The sequence below is a fragment of the Pantherophis guttatus genome, chromosome 2 (genome assembly GCF_059756535.1).
Source record: "Pantherophis guttatus breed Tessera chromosome 2, ASM5975653v1, whole genome shotgun sequence".
NCBI classification, from domain to species: domain Eukaryota; kingdom Metazoa; phylum Chordata; class Lepidosauria; order Squamata; family Colubridae; genus Pantherophis; species Pantherophis guttatus.
Genome location: NC_142064.1, coordinates 121,460,482 through 121,471,282, shown reverse-complemented (window position 1 = coordinate 121,471,282; position 10,801 = coordinate 121,460,482). Strand labels below are relative to the sequence as shown.

Here is a 10,801-nt window from a genome sequence, read left to right as displayed (position 1 = left end):
TTATGATGTTCCCTTTATGTATACGTTGCAATCATCTTTTGAGCATAATTCAAGGGGCTAGTTATTACCTATGAACCATTGTATGGCATAGGGCCCGGATATCTGAGGGATCACTTACCTCTAATAATTTCTGTCCACTCAGTAAATTTTAGCAGAGTGGGTGAATTATGCCATTGTTCTAATTCAGACAAAAGTGGCAAGATCCCTATTATCCCTATCTTCTGCGGGAGGGTTGTATATGCTGCTCTGAACTCTGGGCATACAGCAGTATAGCTATATTGGTTAGCCCCACAAAATAATTCCTTTCTACTCCTATCACCTGCAAATCCAGTCACAGCAGAGAATCAAGGAATATTTCCAGATTGCAGACACGTCCTTTCCAAATGAATAACAGAATAACAGAGTTGGAAGATCTTGGAGATCTTCTAATCTAGTCCAAACACCTGCTCGAGCAGGAAACTCCATACCATTCCAGACAATTGGCTGTCCAGTCTCTTCTTAAAAGCCTCCAGTGATAAGAGCACCCACAATTTCTGAAAGCAAGATGTTCCATTGGTTAACTGTTCTCTTATTTCTTGGTTGCTTCTCTACTTGATTAGTTTCCATTCATTGTTTCTTCTCTTGCCTTCTGGTGCTTTGGAAAATAGGTTCAACCCCCTTTTTTGTAGAAACCCCTCAAATATTGGAACACTGCTATCATGTCACTCCTAGTCTTTCTTTTCACTAGATTGGACAAATCCAATTCCTGCAACCATTCATGTTTTAGTTAACTTATTTATGTCTTCATGTTTTAGAATCTTGTTTGCTATTCACAAATAGAAGTTATTTGGGGGGTCAATATATTCAAGCTTCCTAGTAAGCCAGCAGGAGCAGATCATGATCCTCTCAGCAACATTTCTTGTCTTTAAATATATGCCGAACCCAAGGGGGGAAAGGAGATGTGACGGCAACCTTTTGTGCTTATCCTAGCAACTACAGTACATGCCAGAGATAGCTGTGTTTGTAAAACTCAAGTTATCTTGACTGCTAGAATGGAAAAAGTTCAGAATAAAATGACAAAACTTGCATCTCCATAGTCACACAAGAGATATCTCTAGGCCCCATCTGCTCTTTCACAGATTGGGGACAGAATTGAAGCGACAGCACACTATTCAATGAGGGAATCCTACACCAACAACTGATTGTGCTGACTAGGTGATTATGGAGGAGTAAGCATTTACTGTAATGTATTTACATAGCATCATGCTGGTCAACCTGCTCTCCCCCTTCAAAGGATCTCCTGAGTACACATGCACATAATTAGATTGTTAAGCTCTGACCGACAAAAGCTCCTTTTTAAAAAATCTTCAGAAAAAAATATACACCGCTCAAAAAAATAAAGGGAACACAAGGAGGAGACATCCAAGATCTGAATGAATGAAATAGCCTTATTAAATACTTTGTTTGTTACATACAGTAGTTTTGTGTTCCCTTTAGTTGTTTGAGCAGTGTATAAACTACTGTATGTAAAGAACAAAGTATTTAATAAGGCTATTTCAATCATTCATATCTCAGATGTCTTCTGCTTGTGTTCCCTTTATTTTTTTGAGCAGTATATTTATTATTGGATTTATAAGACCACTCAATTCAATAATGGTGGCATGCAAAAAAGAACAAACCAAAGCCCCCCCCAAAACCACATATGAGAGAACTTTTTCTTCCCAAGCATTCTTCCTTTCGTAGCCAAACAGGCATTTCTTCTCCTCTTGCCTAACAACTGGGCAACTTTTATGTCAGAATACACCGACTCAAGACCCACAAATCCCCATTACTCAAACGAGGAAAAGACGAGAGCATTAATTTCTCAAACTTTTTCATGTCAGGCAGGAAAAAAACTGGTAGGAACAAGAAATGGTAGCTTTTGAAGTGCGGGAGAACTCTAGCTCTCTGCCGCCATCTCGTGGTTGCCCGGAGTTCTGCAGTCTAGTTATGACGATCATACTCGACCTCGGATACATCTGCCTGCTTCTTCGTGTTCCCATCCTCTGGCTACACACGTGGAATCGTGCAGTCAGAACCGAAAACGAAAGCAGATCCATTTAAATAGAAATAATAAGAGGCGGGATTAAAAACAATTTTACAAGTACACGTATCTCAAGGTAACATGGGAAAGTATCCAGAAGACACTTTCGCATCAAAAAAAAAGCTAGCGATCGTGCGTGCATCACTCAGCATTTAAGGTCCACCTACGAGTCAACCGTATTATATACGGTTGCATTCTACCTCCGGAGCTTCTTTTCCGGGGCGCTACACATCCGGCATGAGGAAACGGTAGCAAAAAGCGCCATCAGCGGTCCAACCGCTTTAACCCTCGGTGCAGCACCCGACAGCCATAGAACGGCCCTGTGGCGGTCACGTGATCGCGATAGGGGGCGGGATCCAATATAAGCGTCGCGCGGGCGGTGTCCTGGCCGCATTTTGAGTACGGTCCAGCCCAGGCGACTTCTTGTAAGTAAACTCCAAAGTTTCGTAGCCCCCGTGGGGGTGGGGAAAAATCGCGCTTAGCCTTTTTACACGGGGAAATGAGGGCCTCCCGCTCTTGAGGAGCGGGAGGCGCCCGCGAACGTCGTGAGCATGGCGGGCTTTCGGAAAGCGAAGAAAAGCTCGCGCCCCGAACGAAAGCCTCGCCAACTGCCAAAGGAAATAACGTAGCCGTGCGGTGCGCGTGCGTGGTGGAGTGCATGGAGTGGTGGGGGATGGGGGCACGAGGGAACAAAACGTTCCCTCGCGCGAGGTTAACAAAATGGCGCTCGGAGCGCAGCGATAGAAACCGCCGTCTCCTCTTCGTGACTTTTTCTCGAGCCGCCTCAAAAGGCTTTTGCGGCTTTGTTCCCGGGCAACGAACAGATTGGGGCGTCTTTGGTGGCGGGGAAGCGTGGATTAAGACGTCTTTCTTTAAGGATCCTAGACCCAAACGGGGCGCTGGGTATAAAGTTAAACTTTGAAACGACGAGGAGGGCGGATCAGGCTCGTGGGCAGCTTCCGCTTAGCGGGCTGGCGGAACGGTTAAAGTCACGTGGTATTCCGGATAGCCTGTGACGTTCGGAGCCATGTGCTCGGTTCAGGCCTAGCCATTCTCCATTGGTAGATTCTCCGGAATTACCCACGCCGTGGCGCGTAGAATAATGGAAAGTCCTCTAGGGTAGTTCAGTAGTTTACCAGGTTTTCTTATTGCTCCTGGTAGACTCTCGGTCGTTTGGTTTACCTCTCCTGTAAGGAAATATGGCTAGTATATTGTACAGTATAATATATGTCTGTGATTAATATATACCTCTATATATATCTGTGTATATATATGTATCTTGATATATATGTGTGTGTAAGTAGCTATAGAGAGCAGGCATCAGAATTTCATTTTTTTAAAGCATGCCAGTGTGTTCACAGAAAAAATAACAATAAAGGTTATCTTACTTATACAGCATTAACGTTCTTCCTTTTTGTTTATTGTTTAGACTACCACCATTATGTCTTCTGAAGAAGGAAAACTATTTGTTGGGGGGCTGAACTTTGATACTGATGAACAAGGCCTCGAACAGCATTTCAGCTCTTTTGGTCCTATTTCTGAAGGTAATGTGTTTGGCTAATAAAGGGGGATGAGTTGCTTTTGAGGATTACCAAAGAAGATGAATGACTTTTTTTTTTCCTGTACTCACAGTTGTTGTGATCAAAGACAAAGAGACACAGCGATCAAGAGGCTTTGGTTTTATTACCTTTTCCAATCCTGATCATGCATCGGATGCCATGAGAGCAATGAATGGAGAGGTGAGATTTTTTTCAAAATTGTATTATTGGTTATGGCCACGGTCTAAATATATCTAGCTACATGTATTTAATGAGGTGTTTCCAGGAAATAAAAACTAGCACAGTGGTATTTAGCTTTTAAAGAATCCGGAATTATTGATGTTGGGCATTTTTTTACCTTTAATGTATCAATGGAAGCGTTCATATTTTCTTACCTAATTGAGTAAGTTACTGGACTCTGATACCCATGCTGTGCATATCATTTTTGGCTATTAGTAAGGAAATAATAAGTTTTGATACAATTTGGACAATATTCACAAACACAGATATAGTTTCCTCCAAAGATCACTTATTCCATGCAAGTTAGAATGAGTCGGTCTGCCTTTCATCAAGAAAAAAGTACATTCAGTATACTGCGAACACAGAATGCTGAAGACTGTAGTTCAAATGAGGGTTGAACTGTAGAACAAATCTATGAAAGAAGAGTGGATTGAGTTGAGACAAAGCCAGTTAAATTGATACAAAGTCAAGTCAACCTTGGGCCAGTCATTCACAGTCATAGGAAGCAAGCAAGGGCAAACTATTTTTGAAAATCTTGCCAGGAAAAAGTGTAGGCACTTATTCACACAGTCTCCAGAAGACAAACATTGATTTGAGACTGCACTTCCCAAAAGCATGTTTTTTCCTGACATGGTTTTTTAAATGTTTCCATTCTTTTAAATGTGTCTAGAATTGTTCTAATGTTGTCCGGCCTTTATATTTAATAAATTATGAGTGGTAGCTTTATTACTTATGTTAATTTGACAATGTCACTTAGCATTCATATTACTTCATTGACTAAAATCCTGTTTTAAAACAAAAATGGTTTTATGTCTAGAAGAATGCATAAGAGTAATCAGTTTCATTCCTTGACTTAATCATATCTAAAATATTTGTTCATTATCAGTCTATAGATGGGCGCCAGATCAGAGTTGATCATGCTGGGAAATCTCGTGGATCTAGAGGTGGCTACTTTGGAGGCAGGGGACGAGGTCGTGGCTATTCCCGAGGTAAGAGCAAGACACTTATGGTAAATACTTGATGCATTGAACTAAGGTTGAAAGATGTGGGTTTCTGCAATTCAGCTGCCATTGAATTTTTTTTATTGTAGGCGGAGACAGAAGCTATGGTGGAGACAGAAGCTACGGAGGAGACAGAAGCTATAGTGGACGTTACGATAGCCGAAGTGGAGGCTACAGTAGTTCCCGTGACTACGGCAGGTAATTATGGTAGTACACATTTTATTTTACAAATCCATTTTATGGGGAACAGGCGTAAAATATTATCCCTTGTTTTCAGAAGTCAAGGAAGCTATAATGATCGATACTCCTCAGGAGGTTCTTATAGAGACAACTATGACAACTGAGGTAAGTAGGCGTTGGAAAGGGAGTGAAAAAATTGTCCCGTCAAAATGCCCTTAAGCTTACAGTGCTTCAACTTACACTGGATAGTGGCAGAAACTTACAGCTACTGAGTTAAAATCAAACATCTTTTTTCCATGTATGCCATTGATTGCAGGCCTTCAGTCACATTACTGATGAATAATTTGAGTGCATGTTGGACCTTAAAGAGTTAAATTTTTAATTGAGAAGTTATCTGAGTGCTAACTGGGGGAGGGTCTGAGATTCCTAGCAACACTAATCTAAAAGTATAGGAGTGATGAATTGCTGCAACATGTCCATAAACTTGTGCCTTTATGATTATACCTGCTTCTTGTCCTCAGCTCACACCGAGTAAAAATCCTTCCTGACTCGAGATCGTCCTTCCAATGGCTGTATTTATAAAGATTTTTGGAGCTTCGCTGAATCTTGTTTAATTACCTACATGATCTTCCCCTTATATAGCTTTTATCACATGTAGCCTGAAAGCTTCCTCTACAAGATGGCCTGTTAGACTTTACTCAAGGGGTTTTTTTTAAGTGGTTTTTAAGCATTTTTTAAATCCAGTTTTATTTGTCTTGCCTTTGCAATCTTAAGTTTTTTTTTAACTTGACACATGGGGCCCTACAAAATAAATCTGTTGGAAGCTGACCAGTCTTTTGAAAAAGTACAATCATTTGATGTTCATCTCTTGGCATAACAAGCAAGGGTGACAAGGCAAAAGAATCTTGATATTATTAAAGATATTGGTATTACTACATTGATCATAGTAAAAGCTATTTTACTGTAAACCTATAACTCGAATGCTTTGAGAGGTTCTTGAAAATGTTTGTTTATATTGTCCATTTTTTTACTGGAAGAAATATGCATAATTTCAATTAATTGTATTTGAAGTGGATACGGAATTTCCTGTACTGAGGTTTTGGCTTTACGAAGCCCATTAAAATCCCATCTGAAACAATTCTCTGTTCCTAATGTTTGCACTACACATCTTTAGTTTAGTTGCTATAGTAAGTAAAAGCATTTTAGATAAGGCCCTGAAGCAGTATCTGAGTAATGAGGGTTTTATGTATGCCAGGCGTTTAAAAAGTATGAAATACAAATGCAAAAATCTGACAAATTGGGAGGGATAATTACAGATACTTGCGTTTCTCACTAAAGCAATGTCCTAACATGATTTAACATAACCATAATCTGTACAAGAGTCTAAATGTATCTTGATATCAGATGAGCATTAGATTATAAATATCAAATATGACTCAAATATGGCCAATATTTTTTTTTCTAGTATGTTTCAAAGTGTGTTGGGATCAACATTGCAATGCTACTCAGGGAAATCATTTTTACTTCTAGGAGGGGTAGTGGCTGAAATAAAAATTGCAGCCCAGTGATGACTTGAAAGAGCTCTCGAAACTTGCTAACAAGAATCCCAGCAGGATTTCTCGATACAGTGGCACATAAACAGTTTTTAAATGTGTGTCATTCAATAGTGAATTTTAATTTAGATTTGACTCTGATGAGTATTGATTAATTATTAATTTCTGGTTTGCAAGACTATATTGCCATAGAAGAAACAAGATGCTAAGTTTGTAAGCTGTATGGTGATACTTGAATTTGTAATGTTTCCAAATTTTTCAAATATGCTCATTGAGTAACCTTCATGGGTTGCTATTTGCTTTAACTGTAATTTACTTTAATGTTGGTATTCCTAGAGTGGAGGGCATGGAAAATAACTTCCCTTGCTTGTACAAACACTTCCAAAAGTAGGGAATGCCCTACTTGGTGGTTTGAGAAACAAATGGCTTTGAGCTGGTAGAGAAATACGCTTTTGATATTTGGAAGGCCTAAAGCTTCTGTTCAGCTTTAAGGCTGGACTGATGCTTAGCTGGCCTTACCTGTAGTTAGGTCTGTCCTGTTCTTACACTGTGAGAATTCTCTGCTAGCATGTGGAAGCCAGTGTCCTTGGAGACCCCGAAGTGTGTTGTCCTCCTTCAGTGCGATCCATGTGAGACGAAAGCTGCTCTTGGCTAGTTCATTTGTGGAAATAGTCCTGTATTTCGAGGTAACTCTTTTGCTCATGTCTGCATCTTTTCTCCCATAGAGCTCCATTCTTGTTGCTGCAGCAAAACAGATCTTTGTTATTGGCAAATTTATTGGGCAAATCTGGGGTCTCATTGGACCCTAGGAAAACTTGGACTTGATATGTTTGGGGTTTGTTTGTTTTTTTCTAATCCTGGGGGGAGGTTCTGCCTAGCTCCTGTAACTTGACATTCTACTTCAAGAAGGAGGAAGGCAGTCAGCTAAAACAATATTCAGATCCATTCAGCCACCCCCTCTGTTCATTTCCAGTCTCTTGTGTTCTATGAAAACTTGGATTGTTACTTGGATTGATGTTTCCTAATAAAGTCTAGCTTGGGTGTGGAAGCCTTCCCACTTCTTAAAATAACTTCATATAATTTTGAAAAAGGCTTAAATATGGGAGAAAAATCATGTTAATTTGGGGAATCTTCTGAGGACTTGGTGAACAGCGTCACCTAGGCCTGAAGTATCTTGTGTAGGACTGTAATCACTGTAATATTTTTTATATTTTTGAAATTTTGAATGAACTTATTTTAAGTGATACTTATTGTTTGCAGGCAAGAAGATTATAGTGGTTATTCTGCCTAAAATAATCATTGACCTCTGAAGTATTGAACAACGAGATTGCTGCTTCACCAAGGTCTAAAAACCGCACTATAAAGTAAGTAGATTTTTTTCAAAGTAATACTAAATAATATACCTACTCTGTTTGCCACCATTGCATAATATATGTACTCTGAGATTATAGTTGTTTATTTATGGATTAAATTTATATGGCTGCCCATTTTATACACAGATGGCATACAATCAAACCAACAAAGCATTATACAAATGTCATTTAAAACAAGTATAAATGTAATGAGGGGATGCATTAGAATCTTGTAGATGATGGAGCAAACAGGCATCCTATTGGCAGAGGTTCATCAGGCCTGCTAAAAAAAAGCTACATTTTAAGAGGTTTTTGGAAAGTCACAAGGGTTGGGGCTAGCCTTCCCTCAGGTAGGATGAAGTGTGCTTCCTGTAAAGCTGGATAGAAGTTAACCTTCATAGATGAAAACTACAGAAGTCTGAAAACAGTAAATTTGTATTTACAGGCAAAATAGGATTGCATTGTTCGATCAATGTCTTATATGAGAAATTATGACAGTGACTCTAGAAAACAAATTTTGTTAGATTTCCAATATCACTTAAGCAAATTTGCCCTGTTGTGTATGATACTTTGGACATGCTAAGAATCTTTTATGATTGTAAAGTATGCTATCAACATTCATAGTACAATTTATTTTTTAAAATCTAAATGTGCTGCAATATTCAAAATGTTTTATTCTTTCTGTGTTATTCTAGTTAATGGAATAGTGATCCTTAAGAATCCCTTCTGTTTGAAACATTATATTCTGGTATTACAATTGTATAAGTATTAACAGGCATAGCAGTTTCTAAAAAGTAAAAAAAACCCTAGGAGATATTACTTCCAGGCACATGTGACATTGTTCTATCTTGATAGCCTGTTAAAAAATATATCTATGATCATCAAAGGTTTCTTTTCTCTGTTGTATAATGATTGACTAGTACATCCTTTCTTTATAGGACTTTCTGTTCTGTTTGCTGAAATAGTGTTAACAGTGAACCAGAGAAGATGGGAGCCAAGATTATCCAATCAGGTTTGTTTAACAATGTGTATATTTTCCTCAAATAAGGGAGGTGGAGCTAGAAAAATTTGAATCCAATTTTGGGGATTAAACTTACCTTCTCTATAATGGTTGATGGTGCAAACTTAATGTTCACCAGCTTATATGTATTGGTTCAGCATGCTAATTGTTCTTATATTTTGTCAGATTGCAGGAATTCACTCCTATCAGGATTGTTGTAACAAGTGTCATCATAACAGACCAAGAGGACTTGTCACTAGGTTGTATTAGATTGCTGGAAATAGATGCATCCACAAGGACTTTCTTCTGACTAGCTGACATACTTCTAAAAATTCATACAAAATTGGAAAACATCTTAACCACCTTACTGAACTTGTATATTGATGAATAATTACTCTGATCCTGTAGTAGTTTTAGAAGTTGGGGAAATGGATGTAGATATCTGCAGTACAGTTGTGTAATTCTTGGCCTAAAATTTACTATGAAGAATGTCAGATCGAAGTAAGAGAATCCTTAATGCTTTGGCTTAGATCGTACATTACAGCAATACAGTGGGTTATTTTTTTTTTAAAAAAAAAAAAGTATGTTCTCTGTGCCCTTAAAACATTTTCCATTTCCAAAACTGTTAACATGGCAAAGTTTCTAATAAAAGTGTACTGATTGAACAATTACTGGCTTCATAATAATGCATTCTAGTTACTTTCGGTGAGGTAATCGATGGCACAATCAGAGGACTGTTAGACTGTTAAACTGGCTATTATATCTAGAGAGAAAGATGCCAGCACCTGTGCCCACATAGTAGGAAATCACACTGACAAAGCTATACCACAGAAGGAGGCTAAGTGGAACACTGACCAGGGTGTGGATGAAAGATACCCAGTCAACAGACAATCTGGAGGTAAAGGTTTGTTGCAGTGGGCAAAGGACTGGAGCAGGCAGGTGATTGCCCCATGGCCCTGTAGCTGTAGCTCTTTTGCCCCCTCCAATGCTGGGAGCCATTTTGAATGCTCTGAAGGACAGTAAAACAAATGTAGGAGCCATTTTGAGTCTTAGCTGAAGGACAGTAAAACGTGTATGCAGTGATTATAAACTGGTCAAGAAAACAAACTGCAGGAAGATTGATTGGGACTGGTATCAGCTGGAGGGTTTGGTGAAAAGTTCACCTTGAGTGAAAGCCGTGAAAGGAAGGTGTAGTTTGTGTGGCGGGGTGCTTAGCAGTCCAGTGAGAACCCTGCTGTTGAATTATAATTAACGGTAGAAGGCTGAGTAAATTGAGGTCTATGCAGAAACGCTTTGGGTAGCAAAGACCTTGGGAGTTTGTGTGTGAGGTGGAAGCCACAGGTCAGGATATGTATTGCTATGAAGGGGGAAAGGGGTCTGAAGGGATGGGAGTAGGCTATAAGATTCCAATAGTAATGGGTAAAGGAAAATGAGAGTTGGGGCCCAACTCAGCAGTGGTAATACACCCAATCTGAATTTTCTGCCAGAGCAATGGCAGAGCTTTCTGAATTTGGGGGAGATTGATTTCTCCCCTACCATGGATAGATAATTCACTGGTGAACCTCGAATTCTTGGGTACCACTTCCGTCTGCATGCAGATCAAGCCTATTGGATCAGCCCACTCCAAGTGACTAATGGACTGATTGAATTCCAGAGGGAGTTTAGGGTTATTTCAGAAAACCTGCTATCTGAAGCCTTTAAATCAGATTGCACCTGAGCAGCCCCTCCAATGATGCACAGGGTTCCTGAAGCTCACTAGGTATTTGATGGGATTGAGGGAATTTAAGCAGGACGAGACACCGAAAGCATTGCTGGCAAGAGACAAGAAGCAAAGACAATCAGAATGGAGTAAAGCTACTATTAAGGCCTACCATC

The 10,801-nt window shown here is 39.4% G+C and overlaps 1 protein-coding gene across 6 annotated transcripts; it reads left to right on the top strand.

The window, feature by feature from the left end:
• Positions 1–2,269: 2,269 nt before the first annotated feature.
• LOC117675414 (RNA-binding protein 3-like) lies at positions 2,270–9,594 on the top strand. Of its 6 annotated transcripts, none has more exons than XM_034434004.3 (9): positions 2,270–2,487; positions 3,492–3,606; positions 3,695–3,801; positions 4,727–4,829; positions 4,931–5,039; positions 5,122–5,186; positions 5,543–7,938; positions 8,865–8,938; positions 9,113–9,594. In XM_034434004.3, exons 2-6 carry the CDS (start codon positions 3,504–3,506, stop codon positions 5,183–5,185), a joined length of 486 nt encoding a protein of 161 aa, XP_034289895.1. In that variant the 5' UTR covers positions 2,270–2,487; positions 3,492–3,503; the 3' UTR covers position 5,186; positions 5,543–7,938; positions 8,865–8,938; positions 9,113–9,594. The 6 variants fall into 6 exon arrangements, with proteins under 6 accessions (XP_034289895.1, XP_034289893.1, XP_087742749.1 ...); XM_034434002.3 differs by having other exon boundaries at positions 5,119–5,186; XM_087886623.1 differs by lacking the exon at positions 2,270–2,487 and adding an exon at positions 2,713–2,965.
• The last annotated feature ends 1,207 nt before the right edge of the window (positions 9,595–10,801 follow it).

What these genes read in the sequence shown, in the direction of transcription:
- LOC117675414 (XM_034434002.3), top strand. Translation starts at nt 3,504, where the DNA reads ATGTCTTCTGAAGAAGGAAAACTATTTGTTGGGGGGCTGAACTTTGAT. An exon ending in TTTTGGTCCTATTTCTGAAG is followed by an intron (nt 3,607 to 3,694) that starts GTAATGTGTTTG and finishes CTGTACTCACAG; the next exon opens with TTGTTGTGATCAAAGACAAA. An exon ending in TGAGAGCAATGAATGGAGAG is followed by an intron (nt 3,802 to 4,726) that starts GTGAGATTTTTT and finishes GTTCATTATCAG; the next exon opens with TCTATAGATGGGCGCCAGAT.